Raw genomic sequence first — 23,184 nt, 5'->3', positions numbered from 1 at the left:
ATCACCCCCGCTTTTCATAGTTTATAGCACGGAAAGAGACCCTTCGGCCTATTATGTCTGCACCGACCATCAAGCACTTAATTATTCTAATCCCATTTTCCAGCACTTAGTCCGTAGTCTTGTATGCTATGGCGTTTCAAATGCTCATCTAAATACTTCTTAAAAGTTGTGAGGGTTCCTGCCTCTACCCCCTTTTCAGGCAGCGAGTTCCAGATTCACCACCCTCTAGGTGAAAAGGTTTTTCCTCTCATCTCTAAACCTCCTGCCCTTTATCTTAAATCTATGCCCCCTGGTTATTGACCCTTCCACTAAGGGGAACCATACCTTCCTATGTCCCTCATAATTTTATAAACTCAACCAGGTCCCCCTTCAGTCTTCTCTGCTCCAAGTAAAACAACCCCAGCCTATCCAGTCTCTCTTGATAGCTGAAACGCCCCAGCCCAGGCAGTATCCTGGCACTCCACCTCCTGTTCCTGCCCTATCCCTCGCAATATGGGCCTGCTACTCCTGCATGACAACATGCAGACTTAGTGCCATGCTAAGTGGTACCGAACCTTTATCTGCACGCACTCCAATCTCTCACACTGGCTCAACAGTCATACGTTTGATTCAAACACTCACAAAAAACAAACTGTCACATGCTTTGGCCTCAGTTCCTATGGGGTACTGAGGCTGACCATGCATTCACTCCTCTGGCCTAGCTGCCTATTCCCAAAGGTAAATTATTTGATGACCCATGAGAGACTGTTTGATAACTTGTGAACGTGCCACTTTGCCTGCCGGATCAGAGCTGGTAGTTGATTCTTTTCCTGCACAGGTTCCAGAATCTTTAGAAGATTCCAGAGTTGCTCACCTCCTCGGCGATCTCCATCCAGACAGGCTTATCACACGGGCAGGTCTTCTAATGTCATCGCTCGGGAATAGCACCACCTGTCATTTCCTGGCGGCCGGGAGGTGAACCTGCAGTGCAGGGTCGTGTCACTGAACATGGTCATGATGCAGAGCCTCCATGTTTGTGCAAGCGGCTCTTTTAAAGCTTGTCCGTACCTCCTCCATTGTCACCTCATGGCGAGATCCATCAATGATTATCTACCCCCATGCCCGCTATAGGCCCTTTACATTTTAATTTTGAGTGCATCAGGTCCTGACACTCAAAAGGAAGAGATGCCCACTTCCAGTTCTGCCATCGAGACCTGAGTGCTTCTTACTAAATTCCACTCATTATCAAGAGTGAATATTTTGTGGTGTCTCGGCCAGGGGTGGGGACAGGGGTGAGGGGGAGGGGGGGTGACAGTCCGTAAGGCAGGGACTCACTTTATATACCTGGGGGTGCAGGTTGCTCGAGATTGGGGGGGGGGGGCTCCGTAGGTACAACATTTCTAGTTTGATGGGGAGGGTGAAAGCTGATCTGGCAAGGTGGGATGGTCTCCCTCTGTCACTGGCGGGTCGGGTACAGGCTGTTAAAATGAATGTGCTGCCGCGATTCCTGTTTATTTTTCAATGCCTGCCGATTTTCCTGCCAAAGGCATTTTTTAGAAAGATTGTAGGGATGATTACCTCATATGGAGAGGGAAGGTAGTCAGAATTAAAAAGGTGATACTACATAGAGGGAGGCAGGCAGGGGGTTTGGGTCTTCCGAACCTGATGTATTATTACTGGGTGGCGAATGTGGAGAAGAGTCAGAGGGGTTGACTCCCAATGGGTCAGAATGGAGGAGAGTTTGGGTAGGGGGTCAAGGTACTGACAAGGTACCTGAGTGGCACTACCAGGCTGGCAGGGGCACTGTCAAAGTGGCAGTGAGCCAGGGTTCCAGGATGGCATTGCGAAGGTCGGGTGAAAGGGGGTGGAGGATATGAAGGGTGGTGTGGTGAAGGGCGGATATGAAGGGGCCTCCTAAAGGTTGAGATGGGTAAATTGTGGGGGTCCTGAAATGGGGGGTGCCCAAATTGGAGTGGGGGGGGGGGAAGCCTGAAGAGGGAGGGTCCTCAGAGACCCCATTGTGGGTTGCCCTCACTTGAGGGGTGTGGGGTAATGTCCAAGTGTGCGACAAATGACATTACTGTGTGTGGTGGACTCTTAAGCTCATGTAGAGGTTAGCGTACCCTTTCAAAGTGGCGGCCCGATCTATGACGAGCCGGTCTAGCCAGCGGGTTCAGCTCCCAGTGATTTAAAAAATGAAAAAAGTGTGGGTAAATACTGGTGTAGATCTCACCGAAAAAGCCAACAAGAAACTCCTCGCCTAACCCGCCCAAAATGACACTTAGAAATGTTTCTGTTAAATCGCGTCTCTGTGTCGTGGCCCCATTAGTTGCTCTCACTTTCAGGTTACCTGCCAAACTGACAAAATCTCTGACAAGAGAACTTTTTTAGAGCAACACGCAAGATCTATATTTTGTGAATTTGAATTGTGTACATTAGCAGGTCAGTCGCCATTAATTTCAGCACCTTAACCATTTAAGCGATATGTTCCGCATGAGAAAAATGACAACATTTTATGTTGGTCTCTTTGACACATACAGTAGACCGAGTAATATTTTTGCATTGACTGTCACCTCATTACATAGCTGTGCGGTGAATATTATGGCATCCCGATACGTGGGAAATGTGTGATGCAGTGGCTAACCATGCACCATCGCTGAGCCTCCAGCTCACATTTTCTGTTGGATACCGTCTCCAGATTCTGACAGCTGTAACTGTCGGAGGCAAGATGGGATTGTGGTGTTCCAGTCTAGCTTCTGGGGAATGATGGACCACATCATTGTGCACATCATGGCAGCACGGTAGCATGGTGGTTAGCACAATTGCTTCATAACTCCAGGGTCCCAGGTTCGATTCCCGGCTTGGGTCACTGTCTGTGCGGAGTCTACACATTCTCCCAGTGTGTGCGTGGGTTTTCTCCGGGTGCTCCGGTTTCCTCCCACAGTCCAAAGATGTGCAGGTTAGGTGGATTGGCCATGCTAAATTGTCTTTAGTGTCCAAAATTGCCCTTAGTGTTGGGTGGGGTTGTTGGGTTACAGGGATACGTTGGAGGTGTAGTTTGGATAGGGTGCTCTTTCCAAGAGCTGGTGCAGACTTGATGGGCCGAATGGCCTCCTTCTGCACTGTAAATTCTATGATTCTATGATTCTACATCATGCATCAACCCTGAAATCACCTGTAATTGAGCAGACCTGCTCAGGTGCTCTGAAAGGATGTGGGCATTAGCACACAAATACTGTAGGAGGCATAGAAAAACAAGATATCATTTAAATGGAGAGAATCCTGGAGGATGCTGCGCTGCAGAGGGATCGTAGGTAAAGAACTAAAAGTTAGCACACAGGCACAAGTTATGAGAAAGGCAAATAGAATGTTAGCTTTTCATGCAAGGGTGGTGGAGAATAAACATGTTGAAATCTTTTTATTCTGTGCATTGTGAGACCACATCTGGAATACTGCATACAGTTTTGCTTGCCTTGGAGAGGCACACTTGCCAATGAGGCAATTCAGAGACGGCTTCCCGCAGCTGATTCCTGGGATGAAGGGGTTATCCTCTGAGAAAAGGTTGAACAAAGAACAAAGAAAAGTACAGCACAGGAACAGATCCTTCGGCCCTCCAAGCCTGCGCCTTCCATGTTGCCCGTCTAAACTAAAATCTTCTACACTTCCAGGGTCCGTATCCCTCTATTCCCATCCTATTCATGTATTTGTCAAGATGCCCCTTGAACGTCACTATCGTCCCTGCTTCCACCACCTCCTCCGGGAGCAGGTTTCAGGCACCCACTACCCTCTGTGTAAAAGCTTTACCTCGTACATCTCCTCTAAACCTTGCCCCTCGCACTTTAAACCTATGCCGCCTAGTAATTGACCCCTCTACCCTGGGAAAAAATCTCTGACTATCCCACTCTGTCTATGCCCCTCATCATTTTGTAGACCTCAATCTGGTCGCCCCTCAACCTCCGTCGTTCCAGTGAGAACAAACCAAGTTTATTCAACTTCTCCTCATAGCTAATGCTCTCCATACCAGACAACATCCTGGTAAATCTCTTCTGCACCCTCTCTAATGCCTCCACATCCTTCTGGTAGTGTGGCGACCAGAATTGAACGCTATACTCCAAGTGTGGCCTGACTAAGGTTCTATGCAGCTGCAACATGACTTGCCAATTTTTATACTCAATTTTTATATTAATTATTTTAGTTTCAAATAATTAGATCTCTGAGGAGCCTATCTGGCCAGCGGGTTCAGTGATGAAAAAATGCAAAAAGTGTGGGTAAATACCGGTGTGGATCTCACCGACAAAGCCGGTGGGATCTCACTGAAATGTTACAAGAATCTGAAGGGGCTTGACAGGGTAGGATGCTGAGAGGCACAGTTTAGAATAAAGGGACTCCCTTTGGAATTCTCTCCCCCAGAGAACAGAGAAGGTTGTACCCTTAAACATATTCAAAGGAAAGTGAAGTTGAGGCCACAATCAGATCACCCATGATCTTATTGAATGAGGGAGCAGTCTCGATGAGCCAAATGGCCACTCCTCTTAATTGTTATGTCCTTCTTTTGTTCTTTGATGTGATGTAGGCATCGCATATATTACCCATCCCTCATTGCCCTTGAGGTGCACTTAATTGGAAATCTGTCGTCCTACCCCAGTCTGGCCTACGTGTGACGCCAGAGCCACACAGCGACGGGGTTGAGTCTTAACTTCCCAAGAACGAATTTAAAAAATAAAAAATAAATAAAAAATTCTAAAGTAATCTGTACTCAAGCATAAACTGTTTGTAATGGGATACATTTTTCTGGTCTTCTGCCTGAGGGCACTGGATGATCTGTGTGCAGCAGATACAAGCCATTGATTGGCAGGAGTGCACTTGGATAAGACAATATTCTATCCATTAACTGAAATGGGGTCCTTACTGTGATAAGCTCTTCCCCTCTCAATGCATCCAGGCAATTCACCGCATTCCGGTGGATGAACGTGAAAAAGGAGCCCCATTGACAAAGTTTGGATGCTCCCTTCGGTTACTCAAATAGAAACATCTTCAATTGCCACGTCCTGAAGTACTCAACCTCCAAATGATCTAAAACAGCTGATGGTTTCCCTGCTTTCAATCTAGTTGGACTGTAGAAGTTAAGCACACACTGCCGTGGATTTGTGTCTCAGTATATTTGATGACACCTATAAAAGTTTAGTAGTCTTGTTCACATCATTTTTCTGATGCGTTGTCATTGCTTAATTCCTTTTTCTTGATGAATTTCCCCATTCTTTAGCAATATTTCCATGCTGGAGGAAATGGCCTCAAGAAGACGTTCTTAGAGAAGAGCCCGGACATGCAGTCGTTGAAATATGCACTCAGCCTCTACACTCAAACTACCGATGCTCTGATTAAAAAATTTATCAACACCCAGTGTTTCCAAGGTAAGGAGTGACAAAATGAATGTTAAGTTAGATTGCATCATTAATTTTCATTTCATTTCGTATGCAGGCAGGAAAAGGCTTTTTAGAGATATATTTTATCTGACATAGATAGAATTTACAGTGCAGAAGGAGGCCATTCGGCCCATCGAGTCTGCACCGGCTCTTGGAAAGAGCACCCTACCCAAGGTCCACACCTCCACCCTATCCGCATAACCCAGTAACCCCACCCAACACTAAGGGCATGTTTTGCCTTTGTTATATTGCTGCCTGCATTTCACATAAACTTGCATTTCTATAGTTCTTTCATGACCACAGGACACCCCAAAGCTCTTTACAGCCACTGAAGTACTTCTGAAGTGTACTCAGTGTCATAATGTAGGAAACATAGCAGGCAATTTACCGAAACAAGCTCCCACAAAAAGCAGTGCGATAACAACCAGATAATTTGTTTTTGTGATGTTGCTTGAGGCTAAATATAAGCCAGGGCACCAGGGTAAATCCCTGTTCTTCTTTGAATAATGTCATGAGACCTTTTACAGCCGCCTAGCAGAGATACTAGTCAGGGCTGTTTAATGTCCCATTCAAAAGATGGCAACCCCCAATAGGGCTGCGTTCCCCAAGTATTGCACTCCAGTGCCAACATTGATTTGTGTGCTCAAGTCTCTGGAGAGGGGCCAATCCATAACCCTCTGACTCAAAGGTGAGAGTGCTCCCACCGAACCATTGCTGACAGAAGTCAAATAGCTTGAAGAAAGCCCCACAGGCGAGTATACAAGAGACCAGTGCCATTTTACACATTTCGTGGCTTGAGAAAAACAAATCCGTATGATTTTTTTCAGTTTTATTTCAGTGCTGCTGTGCATGATTTGTTTAAGAATGAGTGTGATGTGGTGATATCGTTGGAAGCAACAACATGCAGCATTATGGAATGTTTACACACACAGATCATGAAATTCCTTTTGCACTCCACTGCTGATACTAGTAAGAAACAAACAGTTTGCCTGACTTGATCCAGGGTGTTTTGCTGGTGCATGTGCAGATATACCATTGGGGAAAGTGACCAGGATTTCTTGCATTTGGTGCTTTTCCAACAGTACGATCTCTACCTCTGACAGCACCCAGCATAAAGGGTGTGGGATAGATTGCTAAACACAAGACCACTCGTCCCTGGAAGAAACCCTCTGGAAGAGTACCCACACATCCATACGCCACCTTCTGGCCTGCTCTCATTACACTGACGCAGCGCCTTCCCGATCCAGGAGTTTTGGGGTCATGGGTCAATGCGCACAGATGTTTTATCCAAATTGCAGTGGGGAGGGACAGAATGGAAGTCAGGTGTTAGCCTAGAGAAAGGTAGGGGAATTTGGAAAAGAAAACTAAAGTTTTCAGCTCCTACAAGTCAGTTTAAGGCAAACACACGGGAGGCGATCAAAGTGCTGGAAATAGCAGGACTGGCAACATCTGTGGAGAGAGAAACGGAGTTAATGGGTGGGATTTTCCGCTGCGACTCCGCCTCACTACCCCTGCCAGCAAGGACGGAGAATTTGAGGCTCAGCCAAATCTCCATTCACTGCGGCGGAACGGAGAATCCCGTCAGCGTGAAGGAACAGAGTATCAAAGTCAATGGGCTGGATTCTCCGCTGGCGGGATGTTCTATTTTGCCAGCAGCCCGGGTGTTTTCCAACGGCGTTGGGTTGCCCCACAATGGGAAACCCCATTGACCAGCCGGCGTAACGGAGCATCCAGCCGGCGGGGTGAAACTGAAATGTGGCACGGCGGGACGGAGAATCCAGCCCATTGTTTCGAATCAAATGCGACTTATTCAGAACTGGTGTCAATTTTGACCTGCTCTTGAGGTGCGTGCAGATCCTGGGGAAAGCTGGTGAGAGAACGCTTTGTGGGGGAGAAAGTTTTTGTGAGAAAGAATAATAAAAGATGGTGCTCTCATCCATTCAACTGTAATCAGTGAGCGTTTCCCTGATGACATTTCTATTTCATGAAAAACACAACTTTTTGACATTAAATAAGATTGTAAATATGCCAATTTGCTGCTTGATGAATACTTCTGCTTATCATGCCCCAGGAATTATTTTGTTACTCGATTTCATAAATCTTTCTGTCCCTTTGATGCTTTCATACTGAAGTAAATTTAGCCCCTACAGGATGATGCCATATTCCATATTGTAGAGCACAATATTTGCAACTTAACAATTGACCTGAATTGTAATTGTACATGTTTGTGCCCTCCAGCCCATTCATTATGAAAGTGAAAGGTAAAACAGGAACATAAATCATTTTGCTGTTATGCTGCATTTACTAGTCGAAATGAAACGTCTCCCTCATCCTCTATTTGCTTTCAGATTTTACACATCCAGATTTTATTCTTATTAACTTAAATGCAAAAAATGATTGTGAATACCCATGAAAAGGGAATGTTTTGCTGAGTTTGTTTTACATTTTAATTTTTGTGGAAGTGCAGTCAAAAACATTGAAATTTATTAAAGTTATGACCCTACCCTTAAATACACGACATTTGTATAGGAAGTGCGATTCTATAAAGGTTTTTTTCAATGCTGAAGATATGTTGCAAACATTAAAATGCTTCAATGGGCTCCAATTTATGGAGGAACACATCAAAGTTGTTCTGATCGCCTACTGAATTTGCTGCACATTTATAACATTTAGGGCTTTAAGAGAGGCCACATAAGAATTAGAATTTAAAACAAAATCAATTGCTTATTCGCGTCGTTTTAAAATATCGCTGGTAAACATCCTGTGAAACTTTTAGCGAATTACAGCAAAATTATAAATGCTAAACATGATAAAACTAGGAATGTTTTGAGAGAAAAAATGACTTGAGGTGACAAAGCCTCTTGAGTACAGGTTTTTTATGGTGTGGTCCACATGTTGTTTGTCATTGAAGTCTTGTGTTCCTTGGTTGATTTTGCTTGGTTACCATTTGGTGTGTTCCTGATGGACCCATCACCATAACTGGTGGAATGAACTGGTACAGGTAAAACTGGTGCAAGTTTATAACAGTTAAACACTGCGGCTGTTCTAATGGTATGAGCACAATGCAAATTGTTAGAGCACTTTCTTTTCTAACTTACTTCCTTACCGCTGGACATTAGACCACAGTTAAGCATCCCAACTCTTAGCTTTGTGACAAAGCACAGCAAACGGCAGGGTACTTCAGGTTGCAGGAACATCACCACATGCAGTAAAATAATTATGATACTGCAGGCTAAGTAGGGTATGAAATATGTTTTATAAGAATTTTGGCAGATGCCAGTCTTCAGTCAATTCGATTCACTCCGAGTGATATCAAGAAATGGCTGAAGGCACTTCATTCAGCAAAAGACGATGAAACACAGCAATATCCTTGCAGCAGTGCTGAAGATGTGTGCTCCAGATCTAGTTGCACTCCTAGATAAGCTGTTCCAGTACAGTTACATCACTGGCATCTATCTGACAATGGGATAAATTGTCCAGGTATGTCCTGTCCACTAAAAGCAGGACAAATTCAATCCATTTAATTAACACAATGGGTGGATTTCTCCCAAAACATTTCTAAGCTAAAGCTTCCTTTGAGATAGCCTTCAGTTGTCAATCAAGAGGCTTGTAAAATTCAATGGAGTGTGAAATGAAATGTAAACAAAGGGATAAAAGAAGCACACTGCAACATTGAATCCACAGAGCCTATTGACATTTCAAGGGCAGTGACATGAAATGTAAGCAACCAAGTACAAAGGGAAAACCTCAAGGGGAGTGAAATTGTTCTCCAAGAAACAAGCTGCAGAATGGTTCTTTCCTGTGGGAGGATTTTAGGCCAGAGGGGCTGCAGCTATGCTTTGTCCTGTTATGGGATGTTCAGCATGAAACAAAGCAAGCTTCAAGGCTTCACAAACCCCAAAAGATCTCCATCCCATGGGAGACCCCTGACATAGCTCCCTCTAACCCAGCCCAAGCTCCACAACCCCCAGCTCCTTTGAAGGACCACTGCCCTACCATGGCATTTGGCCAGTGGCTGCCATGCCTTGTGCTCCCTGGAGTTAAGTGGACAGGGGTACTCAACTCCTTGCTCCCCCATGCATCCATGGTTTTAAGGACCAGTAATGATTCACGCCCGGGTGGCTTCCTCTTGAGGGGGAGTGAGGAGCGATGGTGGGCTGGTGGGAGATTACTGGGGGGCTGCTACATTCGACTTTAATCTCACTAATGAGATTAAAATGAAAGCAAATTAGCTGGAGTGGGTCGGGAGATTGGGAAACTGTTTTGTGCCTGCCGCAAATCTGTTTCAGGGCTCTCCTGCAATTCTCCTGACATAGCGGGATTTGCGCTGGCACAACGTGGCCGGAGAATCACCCCCAATGAGTCTACTGTCGTCATCAGCAAAGTGATGGAAAATTTCATTGACAGAGCTATCAAACAGCACTCACACAGCAATAACCTGTTCACCAATGCTCAGTTTATCTTTCACTGGGATTAGATAGTTCCAGCCTTGGTCAATCAGGGCCAAAAGAGCTGAATTCAAGGTTTGCGATGAGAGTGCCCCTCTTTGGCCAAGTGTGACTTAATAAAGACACGGAGGGTCACACCGAGTAAAATGAGAACAAAGTTTTATTTACACAAACAATATGTACACTACCTGGTAGATCCCTCCTGGGTTCCTCGCTGTTCAGTGCCTTACTGGCTGACCTTATGTACATTGGTTAATTGAGACACCCTGCCCCTAGCGGGGGAGCTGGTAATCCGCAAGGAGGATGGGGAAGATGAGCATTCCTACCCCGTAGGTCCCATGCGGGATATTACATGTGGGATTAAAGAGCTCCAGCAAAACTGAAGTCTCTAAGAATCAGGTAGAAAACATTGTACTGGCTGGAACTATATCTAGAACAAAAGAATATGGTTGTGTTTGTTAGAGAACAATCATCTTAACCTAGGACAGCGCTGCAGGAGTTCTTTAACAACGTCCAAGGTCTAACCATTTTAGCTGCTTCATCAATGACTTTCCCTCCATCATAATGTCAGAAGTTCACTGACTCTCCCCGATATTGAACCAAACCATGCTGGCACAGAGCACGACCCGGACAACATTAGGGCATGGGCTGATCAGTGGCAAATAACATACTTGCCACGCAAGTGCCAGGCAATGACCATCTCCAACAAGGAGAATCTATCCAACCGTCCTTAACATTTAATGGCATTACCATCACTGCATATCCCACTATCAACATCCTGAGGGTGAATATTGACCATCAACTTGACTGGACCAGCCTGGTAACTACTGAACTGTTGTGGCTAGAAGAAGGTGCTGTGCGGGAGTAACTCACCTCCTAGCTTCCTAAAGCCTTTTCACCATCCATAAGTCACAATTAAGAAGTGCGATGAACACTCTTCAATTGACTCAATGACTACAGCTCCAACAACACTCGGTAAACTTGATTCCATTCAAGACAAAGCCTTCTTGATCACCCCATCCACCAACTTAACCCTTCACTCCTTCTACCACTGGCACACCAGTGATTGCAGTATCTACCATATATCAGATGCTCACCAAGCCTCCTGCGGCAACACCTACCAAGATTGTTATTGCTACCACCTGAAAGAACAAGGGTGCCAGGTGTGGGTGAACACTACTACCTAACAAGCTCTCCTCAATGCCAATCGCCCTCCTGACTTGGAAGTATTTTGCTGTTCCTTTGTTATTAATATTCTGGAATTCGCTCCCTGATAGCACTGTGGGTGCACCTACACCATCAAGAATGCAGTAATTCAGGAAGGTGACTCAACATCACCTTCTGGAGGGAAATCAGGGATGCAGTCATTGCCAGCGAAGCCCACATCCCGTGAACAAAAAATAAAATTGCGTTATTCACGAAGAGCAAAGCCATTAAAATACAAAATTTTAAATTGTAATTTCACACTGAACATATTCAGTGCTGAACATGTTAAAATTTGATGTTAAAATGCATATTCCTTTGATTAATGCAGCCAAAAAGAATACACTTCCAAAAATCACTTTTGGTAAAATAGAGCCAGCAACTAAAACAGGCATGTTGTAACATGGAGGAGTATCCTGCATGATTGTACCATTGCACTGATCAAAAACAATTGAAGCTAATTCAACATTGTACTGAGTAATGAAATCTGACTGCTCACCGTAGTCCTAACAGAATCACTAAAGCAGAGGAACATATGGCAACACTGGGCATCATATTGACCTGTCACCATAAAATAGATGAGATTTATTAGAAGCTCAAAAGTCTCAGCTCATCTTTGCCAACTTTTAAATTCCCAGAAGGTTTTGCAAAATTTAAAAGTGCACTTCAACCAAATGAATTGTGTTTTCTTTTCCTTGCAACGAAACAGAAAGATCACAAGAACAGTCAACGGTTATGCTTTTGAATCTGAACTGCCAGAACCCCAATTCTTGTGGCTGAGCTTCCAGCTATACCTTCTAATGCTTTGATTGCCTTACCTTGCCTGGGGATTATTTCAATCCTTGATGTCCTCTGGTGTTATTGAAGGACTTGTCAGGGTTACCTTCTATCTATCGTTCAGTAAATTTCTAAATCTTTACACCATCTCCCGTAACCGTCAGTTTTCCAGGCTGTCTCGCTTGAACTTCTCTAATCTCACCCCATTTGCTCCCCTTCTTTATATATTTGTCCTTCTCGTGCGGTGTTCAGGATTGAGTTGTTATTTCTCTTCCCGCACCTAGTGGTATACAAGGTAGATTTTCAACTGTTCCTGGAGCAAATTCTTTCCTAGAACAAGTCGTTAGCCTGGTGCCAGAGGCTTATAGCTTGAGGGGCGCTACTCCACATCAAACATGGTTGACCAGGAGTCTCTCCCACTCTTACCATCGTCTGTTGGATGTTTGGGAGGGTTTTTGCAGGTTGACACTCAATCTGTTTGACCGCGTTATGAACACACCTTCCTTGGCCATCAAGTATTGGGAATGGACCTGAACAGGGAGCTTCTGGATCAAAGGCAGGGGCGCCACCCACTGCATCACAAGAACTCCTTCAGAACAGAGTGCAGTATCCCAACAGCTGAAAGTGGGACAACTGAGGAGTCATGGTTTTTTTTTTGCCTGGTTTTGCTGTGATCTCATGAACACACAGGTTTGCTCAGTGCACTTTCTTGAGCATCAGTGAACTGCCACAAACCCACACCTGAGCAATCAGTCGAAATAATCGTGCTGCTGAATCATGTGTAAATGCTATAAATTATTCCAAATGCATCAATCCAAATATGGGGGGGATTCTTCGGTCCCCCATCCACCTGTTTCTCAGCGACACGCCATTCGCTGGCGGTGGGATTCTCTACTCCCGCCGCTTGTCAATGAAATTTTCCATTGAAGCCACCCCACACCACCAGGAACGTCATGGGAGGGGATCTATGTATGTCTCTATGTATTAAAGTCATGGGCGGGGATGCACTGGGAATCCCAATGGCCGGAGAATTCCGGTCATGAGGTTTGCACATTTTGGAGCAAATGGAGGCACCAAGGAGATGAGACATTTTCCACATTACAAATGATGGACGAGAGCTAGTGGCCCCATTCACCACAGGTGCAAATCCCGTTAACGCCACGGAGGGGGCAAGAGGGCCAAAACGGGATTTGCGTCGGCGAGATTCGGTTTCAGATCTCCGCCCCGCACCCCCCCCCCCACCCCCCCGATCCTCAACCCCACTTCCACCTGGCTGGTGACGTGATCCTTAATTTGAATAAACTTAAACGGCTTTAAGCGACTGCACACGATGGATCCTTCCTCCACCCCCGGTGGTGTGACATCACGCCGGCACAAATTGGTTTTCAAAAGCAAAAAACAGTGGTGATGACCTTGCCAGGGGTGTGGAAGTGCCTAGAGGCCTGGGGAGGAGGAGGGGGTTGGAGGGTAAAGCCTGGGCATTGTTCCCTGGCAGTGCTGAATGGAAACTGCCAAAGGAGTAACTCTCCTCCATTTTTTGGGGGGGCGGTGTGGAGAGTTCCCCTTATGTCTGGTGGGGGCGGGGTTAGAGGGGAGAGCCCCGATTACAGCACGGCGGTGGTGGGGGAAGAGCTCCCCCCCCGACAGGCCAGTGGTTGGAGGGGGGGGGGGCGCCCTGAAACTGTGGGACTGCTGCTCCATGTCCGTGGTGGGGTTGAGGGAAATTATTGTAAATGCAGATGGGGGAGCCCTTTAAAGGTGGGACCCCGCTCTCCATGGAGCTGGCGTTGCCGGCTCTACCAGACCCTGCCCTACCAGACGACGTAAATCATGGCCCCAGATTCTTCATGCATTGAGTGCCAGAAAATCTGGCCTGAAACCCAGCTGTGTTTCGGGAGAGAATCACACCGGTTTTCAGTCAGAGCCTGACACTGACAAATTGTGGGAAAATTCTGCCCAAGGTTCTTAAACCTTCACGTTTGATGCGAGGAAACCACAATATACCCGCAATGGATCAAAAGAATGACTCATTGCAAAATGTAATCCAATGGGTTTTAGGGACATGTATGGAGGAAGTCCTGCCAGATTTAAATGGCTGTGTGGAATACATAGAAACATACATAGAAAATAGAGGCAGGAGGAGGCCATTCGGCCCTTCGAGCCTGATCCGCCACTCATTATGATCCGCCACTCATTATGATCCGCCACTCATTATGATCTGCCACTCATTATGATCCGCCACTCATTATGATGTAATGGCTGATATCAAGTTCAATACCCTGATCCCTTCTTCCCCCTCAATGTCCCTTGGTCCCTTTAGCCCTAAGAGCTAGATCTAATTCCTTCTTGAAATTGCACAATGTTTTCGCCTCAACTATTTTCTATAGTTGTGACTTCCACAGATTCACCACTCTCTGGGTTAAGAAATCTCTCCTCGCCTAAAAATCTTATCCTCAAACTGTGACCCCTAATTCTGGACACCCCCACCATTGGGAACATTCTTTCTGAATCTACCCTCTCTAATCCTGATAGAATTTTAAAGTTTTTATGAGATACCCCCTCACTCCACTAAACTCCAATGAATGGATCCTCGACTTCCTCACCAACAGACCTTAATCTGTCAGGATAGGCAACAGCACCACCTCCACAATAGTCTTCAACACCGGAGCCCTGTAAGGATGTGTGCTCAGTCCTCTACTGTACTCCCTATACACACATGACTGTGTGGCAAGATCTAACTCCAACTCAATCTATAAGTTTGCGGATTATACGACTGTGGTGGGCTGTATCTCAAACAACGATGAATTAGACTATCACTTGGTTGCACGGTGTACCGAAAACAACCTCTCTCTAAATGTTGGAAAGATCAAGGAACTGATCATCGACTTTAGGAAACATAGCACGACACACACTCCCGTCTGCATCAATGGCTCTGAAGTGGAGATGGTCGATATCTTTAAGTTCCTGGGGGGTCACCATCACCAACAGTCTGTCCTGGTCCACTCACGTTGATGCAATAGTCAAGAAAGCCCAACAACGTCTCTACTTCCGACGGAAGCTAAAGAAATTTGGCATGTCTGCATTGACTCTCAAAAACGTCTACAGATGTGCGATAGAGAGCATCCTATCCGGCTGCATCGCAGCCTGGTATGGCAACTGCTCGGTCCAAGATCGCAAGAAACTGCAGAGTGTGGTGAACTCAGCCCAACGCATCACACAAAGTTGCCACCCTCATATTGATTCTGTATACACCTCCCGCTGCCTCAGGAAGGCAGACAGCATTATCAGAGACCCCTCCCACCCAGGCATTGCCTTCTTCCAGACCCTTCCATCAGGCAGAAGGTACAGAAGTCTGAAGACCCTCACATCCAGACATAGGAACAGCTTCTTCCCCGCGGCTACAAGACTCCTCAACGACTCCCCCTCAGACTGATCTGCTCCCTGTAAGAACACTATTCACGGTGCCCTATGCTGCTCTTGCTCATGTATTTGCTTTGTTTGGCCCCTTGTTCCACACTGTAACCAATCACTGTTTGTCGATGCATCATTCGTCAATGTTCTCTGTTGATTATTCTTTTGCCTACTATGTACGTACTGTGTACGTTCCCTCGGCCTCAGAAAAATACTTTTCACTGTACTTTGGTACATGTGACAATAAATCAAATCAAATCAAATGTAACCGTAAAGTCTCTCCTCGCATGACAGTCCCGCCATTCCAGGAATCAACTTGGTAAACCTTCGCAGCACACCCTTCATAGGTCTCACTGAGTATCCACCTCTCTCAATTTACACCCATTCAAATAATAATCTGCCTTCCTATTTTTGCTACAAAAGTAGATAACCTCACATTTATGCACGTTATACTGCATCTGCCATGCATTTGCCCACTCACTCAGCCTGACCAAAGCCTGCCGAAGCATATCTGCATCCTCCTCACAGTTCACCCTCCCACCCAATGTTGTATCATATGCAAACTCGGAAATACCACATTTCGTTCCCTCGTCCAAGTCATTAATATATAATGTGAACAGTTGGAGTCCTAGCACAGATCCCTGCGGTACCCCACTAATCATTGCCTGCCAATTGGAAAGAGACCCATTTATTCCAATCTTTTGCTTCCTGTCTGCTAACCAGCTTTCTTTACATCTCAAGACTCTACCCACAATCCCATGCACTTTAACTTTACAAAGTATTACATAGTATTCCAGCTTTAAAGAAAAGGACAAGCCTATAATAAGAAAAGCTGCTTCAGATCCCATAGGGTCAAGCACAAGAGCAGCCCATTCTCTCCCTTCATTTTGTGGAGCTCTTTTGAAGTGTAATCCAGTTAAGCCCATTCCCCTGCTCTTCACTCATTTCTGCAGTTTTCTTTCTCCCGGTATTCATCCAAGGGTTATCAGCTAAGCTTAACTTTGTCTGAAGGCCTAAAGACATTTCCTATAAAGTATTGGTGGCAGGATTCTCCGTTCCTGAGACTGTGAAGGGGCAGGATTCGTAGACTACCACAACAGCAAAACTGGCGACGCACCTGGACTGATTGAGTCCGAGGCGGAGGGGCCCAGCACACAATCGATTCCAATGGGAAACGGTGTGGGATTCACCAGGTCCGTGCTCGACAGTCAGGAGGCTGACAAGCTGCAGCCGCATATGCACACCTCACGCCCCACACACACCATCCCAGCCAACAAGATGGCACTCGTTGCACAGGAGCACATCCATCCCGCTGATGTGTAGGCAGGGGTCAGAGGACACGTAGGGTAGCCTGGGGGGGGGACCCATACAACCTGTGGCCCTAAGTTCACAGTGGGCATGCGCCGCTGACTGACTGCATTGCAGGCTGCGGCAATGGTGTTCCGTGCCCCTCCACTCCCACCCCGCAGGTTCGTCCACTCCGATCCTGGCCACCCACTGCTACTCCCCCTGGCCCTGATAGAAGCCCCCCAGCGAGCGGCACGACTGTCAGCAAACTATGGCGATGTTGGACACTTTCCGTGCCCTCTCTCTCTCCCTCAGCAGCCACAGCGCCTGTCTCATGATATTTAGAAGCACAAGTGAACCGTGCCGTCGGGAATTTGACCAAGTGGAGGCGGAGAATCACGGAGGCCCCAGAGAATACCGTGTCAGGCCGCTGATGATTTGCAAACAGTATTTACTGTGTGTGCATTCTGGAACACATTGCTGCCGCTTTCGGGGCACCGGAGAATTGTGATTTGGCGTGCAATTGCGACGATTTTGGCATCAAAATCGATTCTCCGCCCAATCACGTTTCGCGATTCCGGCATTGGCCGACGGAAAATCCCACCCAGGATCTTTGCACTGAATGTCAATCTCATAATGCACAAACGTTTTGGAGCTTTGTGTCACCTTAAACCAGGGGTGAAAAACCTTAATAACAATAGACATTTTAAAAAACTTAGTCAAAATACAATGGCCGGGATTTCCGGCTCCCCATGGTGTGTTTTCCGGCGGTGGATTTGGCTTGCCATTGGCCACCAGTGATATCTTCTGGTCCCTCCGAAGTCTATGGCATTTTGTATGGCTCGCCCACTGCAGGGATTTGACTTTGGTGGGGCCGGAAAGTCCCGCCCAATATCTTAGAGTCGCAATGCTGTAGTCAATGGCAATAATAATGAAAAGCAGCAGACACGTTTCAACAACGTTTTAAAGGATTTTTTTTTTTTAATGTCTCAATTGAATTATATTTTTCTCACAAGTACAATGTTAATAAAAGTTTTTAAAAATGGAACGAACCATTTAATTATTGGGTTTGCTCGATCGTGGTCAGGAGCCACACCTGAATCCTTAATGAGTCACATGTACCTCAAGAGCCACAGCTTGCAGAACCCCTGTCTTAACCCTCCACTTCAGAAAAAAAATCATACTTACTAGCACTGTTAGAAAATTTGGAAAAATCTACATGACGTGCATTTCAGTTTCGGAAATCTCTTTGTCAACAGGAAAAGCATTACTTACTGGTTCTGCCCATACCTCAAAACATCTGTATACACATGGAAAATCTAATCAGTCTGTTACACAATTAGAGGAAGCAAACCATCAAACATATTGAAACCTGTCTCTCATTGTGTCACATCAGCAATTACTCCCATTTAAAACACACATTATTACCAATATCCAATCAAAATAATTTTGATGATGGATCACTGTCCTGGATGAGTGCAGCTCCAACAACAGTGAAGAAACTCAGCATCATCTAGGACAAAGCAGCACACAGTAGCAGTCGCGTGTACCATTACCAGGGCTCCTTCGAAAGCACCTTCCAAACCCGCAACCTCTACTGCCTAGAAGGGCAAGGACAGCAGATACATGGAACCACCACCACCTGGAGGTTCCCCTCCAAGCCACTCACCATCCTGACTTGTAACTAGATCGCCGTTCCTTTACTGTCACTGGGTCAAAATCCTGGAACTCCCTCCCTAACTGCACCATGGGTGACCCTGCACCACACGGACTGCAGCAGTTCAAGAAGGCGGCTCACCATCAGCTTCTCAAGGGCAATTAGGGATGGGCAACAAATGCTGGATGTGACACCCACATCCTAGAAACAAATTTTTAAAATGTTATGGAGGGAAACAAAGATTAATAGCTTGGAATTCACCTCCCTAATACTGTTGTGGGAGTGCCATCATCATAAGGACTGTAGCAGCTCAAGGCGAGGTCCCCTGTCCCCAACACCTTGTTGGGACTTCTATATTTAGGCCATAAATGCAACCTTGGCAGCGTCACCAACATCTGGAAAAGAATATCTGTGTGTTCTGTGCGCAAAGGAAGCCTGTGCCCCCTGTGTGTAATTCATAGTGACCTCTGCAGATTGCTTGCTTCTGCCACCCTGTGAATATCTGCCTATGTGTTGTATCGGTTCTCTCTTCCTTGTAGCAATCCAACTGATGGGAGTTGATATTTCCAAATGTGACTCTACAGATTGTTCGTAGAGAATGGTAGAGGATCAGTGGCCAACAGTTGAATAACACCTAAAACAATTTGTATGGATGGTTTTCTCCCTTACACTGGTATTCCTTTAGCAACATCGAGGGCCGAAGGGCCTGTACTGCGCTGTAATGTTCTATGTTCTATGTATTCAGCCTCGCTAGTGGCACTAACTGTTAGTGCTCTGTCAAGTTACGTTCCTCCAGGTTGTCTAACTTAGGCAACTACCATCTTCCCCTGATTTCCCAGAGGAAGGAACATTATACAAACAACAAACTACCAAAACTCATCTATTGTTGACTTTATTCTCTCCAGAAATCTATCCAGCTTTAAAGTCAGGCTTTAATTATGTCAGCCTTAGGAGCAAGCAGAACATTGTTGAGCGATTAAACCATATATTTCTCAGTCTGGGTGAATAGGCAACTTCAGCTAGCTGTTAGCTTAAGCCAAACTTGCAACTTCGCAGGACAAGGGCAGCAGATCCATGGGAACACCACCACTTCCAATTTTCCCTCCAAAGCACATACCATCCTGGCGTGGAATCATATTGTTGTTCCTTCACTCTCACAAGATCCTGGAGCTCCCATCCTAATAGCACTATGGATGTTCCTACATCACATGGACTGCAGCAGTTCCAGAAGGCAGCTCACCAACATCCTCTCGAGGCAGCATGGTGGCACAGTGGATAGCACTGCTGCCTCATAGCGCCAGGGACCCAGGTTCGAATCCGACCTCGTGTGAATGGCTTTTCAATTGAATGATGCAGTCTTCCAGCCAGAATCGGCGGCAGAGAGCAGGTCAGGCGCCTAGCACATACACTGACATTATGTGCCTTGTACGTCCATGCTTTTGGCGGGAAATCACAGAGGAGAGATTCCTCCATTTTCTAGCTGCGAGCAAGCAAGGCAACAGGACTGTGAAGAACTGAAGGTGGATTGTTTTGTTATCAGGAAGAGAGTGCCAGAGACACAATGAGGCCAGGATCTCACAACCAAGCAGGCTCACCTGTTGTAAGTAATAGGGGGCGATTCTCCCAAATGGAGCCCAAGTGTTCGCGCCGTCGTGAACGCCGTCGCGTTTCACGACGGCGCGAACCGGGCCCGGGTATGACCTATTCCGTCCCACACAGGGGGCCAGCACGGCGCTGGAGAGGTTCACGCCACTCCAGCCTCCTTTCCCGCTGCCAAATGGGCACCGCGCCAACCCGTGCATGCGGAGTTGGGCCACGCCAATTTGCGCATGCGCGGGGGACTTCTTTAGCACGCTGGCCCTGACTCAACATAGTGTTCAGGGGCCGGCCGCACAGGGAAGTAGGCCCGGGGGGGTGAGATACCGGCCCGCCGATCGGTGGGCCCCGATCGTGGGCCAGACCCCATCGGAGGCCCCCCCCGGTGAAGGAGCCCCCCCCCCCCCCCACACAGGCCGCCCCCCGACCGTTCGCGCAGATTTCCCGCCGGCAGCGACCAGGGGTGAATGGCGCCGCGGGACTCTGTCGTATCTGCACGGCCGCTCAGCCCATCTGGGCCGGAGTATCAGCCGGCGCCGCGCCAAATGCGCTGGCGCAAATGGCGGCGATTCTCCGCACCTCGGATAATCTCGCGCCGGCATCAGAGCGTCGTGGCGCGGTTGCAGCGATTCTCCGGCCTGGCGTGGGGCTCGGAGAATCGCCCCCATAATGTGTGTCAGTCCTGAGCCAAGACATGAGTGAGGGAACATAAGAACTAGGAGCACGAGTAGGCCATCTGGCCCCTCGAGCCTGCTCCACCATTCAATGAGATCATGGCTGATGTTTTGTGGACTCAGCTCCACTTTCTGGCCCGAACACCATAACCCTTAATCCCTTTATTCTTCAAAAAACTATCTATCTTTATCTTAAAAACATTTAATGAAGGAGCCTCTACTGCTTCACTGGGCAGGGAATTCCATAGATTCACAACCCTTTGGGTGAAGAAGTTCCTCCTAAACTCAGTCCTAAATCTACTTCCCCTTATTTTGAGGCTATGCCCCCCTAGTTCTGCTTTCACCCGCCAGTGGAAACAACCTACCCGCATCTATCCTATCTATTCCCTTCATAATTTTATATGTTTCTATAAGATCCCCCCCTCATCCTTCTAAATTCCAACGAGTAATCTCCAACAAGAATTGGTAATCTCAGAAGCATTAAGAAAAGAACCTCCCAGGATTTTAGGCTGGGTTTTATGTTACTCGGCAGGGTAAGGGAGGCAGAATGGAAAGTGAGTGGTGTGCTCGTTCCCGCCCCCACCATCTCAGCTTGTCAGATCAAGCGGCGGGTGCCCAATTAGTGGCCGTCCAGCAGGAAGACAGCCATTTAGATGTACGAGGGGGGCTTCACCCCCCATTCATGAGTCAAGGCCGGGATGTCATGTGGCAGGAAATCGATGACAGCTACTGGTTTCTCGGTGCCGTGCTCGCAGAATTTCTCTTTATTTTTTCATTGAAAGCTCAAAAAATAATTTTTTAAAATGAGTTGAAGAAAACATACAGACGCTGTCATCCTCACCAGTGGAATCCATTGCTACCTTCTGCCGTGATCCCAATGACAGGCCTTTTCTTCAGCCCTTGTGGTCACCTCGTCATTGCTGCTCTAAAACACATTCAGACGTACGTGCAGAGATTGTAGCAGGCAACAAAAAATTGCAGATAATTGGGTTGTAAACAAGCTCAATGGCTTGCTATAGTCATTTCAAAATGGTGGACGGGCTGCTGACTTCCATGCCCGCTCACCTTCTGTAATTTGGGAGACTAGAATGCTGCTGTTGTATTTCCAACGCAACATCATCACATCCTTTTTAATGTTTGCACAGTGGTGCCTGATTTGTGGAGGTAAAATCCAACCCCATGGTTTATGTGAAGCTTGTGCTCAGCAATCGTTGATTCGTCTCATAGCCTGCATAGCAATCAGCGCGCAGATCTACCATGAATTTATGCTCGCTCCCTTGTTGACACCATGATCCTGAGATATAAGGGAGAACAGACTATTAAGGGATGTTACGACCTCTAGTACTTGCAATTTGCATATTTTCATTTCACTTATGAATTTATTTCACGCAGCACTGCTCAATATCATAACAACAGATTGATAATGGAAATAGATTGAGTATTATAAAATTATAAATGAATGCACACAAACTTTAATTCTAATGTAGTTCCTAATTAATAAAATGCATTCCACATGTTGTTTCAAAGGGTAGCTGTTAAAACGCATCATAAATAATGAAGTAAAGTTGTAAAATTTAAGGAGTAATTTATTGATCTGAAGAATAACTTGCTGAATGCTAAAATTTAAGTAAGTAGTCATATCACTGTGAAATAGATTGGCTAATGTAGTCTGGTGGGTATGATACCTGAATGCTCTTCACAGGAAGATTAAAGATGGTGAATTATGTAAGTATGTAAGCAACGTTAACTGTATTCATAATCATGATGTGGAGATGCCGGCGTTGGACTGGGGTGAGCACAGTACGAAGTCTTACAACACCAGGTTAAAGTCCAACAGGTTTGTTTCGATGTCACTAGCTTTCGGAGCGCTGCTCCTTCCTCACCTGAGGAAGGAGCAGCGCTCCGAAAGCTAGTGACATCGAAACAAACCTGTTGGACTTTAACCTGGTGTTGTAAGACTTCGTACTGTATTCATAATGTCACAGAAGAGAGGTATTGATTAAGAAGAAATGGATAATGATGAAGGTTGTGAGCGAGGCGTTGTAGCAGAGTCTGGTGCAAGAGGATAAGAGGAAGAGGAATAAGAGTGACAGCTGAAACTGTGCAATGTGAATACTTTGAAAAATACGTTGGAGTAGAATATATAACAATGATGTGCAAATAAAGGCGTTCTGCTCCAACCAGCCTAACCTGCATAATTGTGATACCTTGGGCGGAATTTTCCTGGCCCCCCCCACCGCGTATTTTCCGGTGTTGAGGCGGTCTGCCATTGGCTGGTGGCGAGATCTTCCGGTCCCGCTCATGTCTACGGGACTTTGCCTGCCCTGCACCCTCCGCCGCCCGGGAACACATTGCGGGGGGGTCACCATTGGTGGGAATGGACTGCCGGGAGTTTGGGGGGGGGATCACCTTCGGCCGGGCCAGATGACCCTGCCAGCAGGAAGGGCAAGTAACGGGAGTGATCCCGTATCTAACGGCCGCCCATGAACTAACCGCCTCCCCAGCAAGTGGTCACTGGGGCGCCGATTAGTACTCATTTTTAAAAACGTGACGCTGGCAGAAGGGCTGCTATGGGACGTGAGTAGCCATCTTCACTCCCAGGCAATGAGCCCGGGGCACTTGGACTTGCTGCCCAGTGCTTGGAGGGGAGTGGAGGAACCCCCGGGGGGCCAACCTCATGGGGGGAAGGCGGGCAGGTAGCGGAGCAGGGGGGATTGGCCGCCCATGGC

The 23,184-nt window shown here is 46.7% G+C and overlaps 1 protein-coding gene across 7 annotated transcripts in view; it reads left to right on the top strand.

Moving 5' to 3' along the window:
* LOC140387540 (protein unc-13 homolog C-like) overlaps positions 1-23,184 on the top strand; it is a 972,441-nt gene that overhangs the window by 908,355 nt on the left and 40,902 nt on the right. For all 7 annotated transcript variants that reach the window (XM_072470780.1, XM_072470778.1, XM_072470777.1 and 4 more), the window contains one exon: positions 5,243-5,390. In XM_072470780.1, the coding sequence (XP_072326881.1) occupies positions 5,243-5,390 (148 nt within the window). The remainder of the gene's footprint in view (positions 1-5,242; positions 5,391-23,184) is intronic.

This window comes from Scyliorhinus torazame, chromosome 12, assembly GCF_047496885.1.
Source record: "Scyliorhinus torazame isolate Kashiwa2021f chromosome 12, sScyTor2.1, whole genome shotgun sequence".
NCBI lineage: Eukaryota > Metazoa > Chordata > Chondrichthyes > Carcharhiniformes > Scyliorhinidae > Scyliorhinus > Scyliorhinus torazame.
This window is presented reverse-complemented; position numbering and strand designations above follow the sequence as displayed.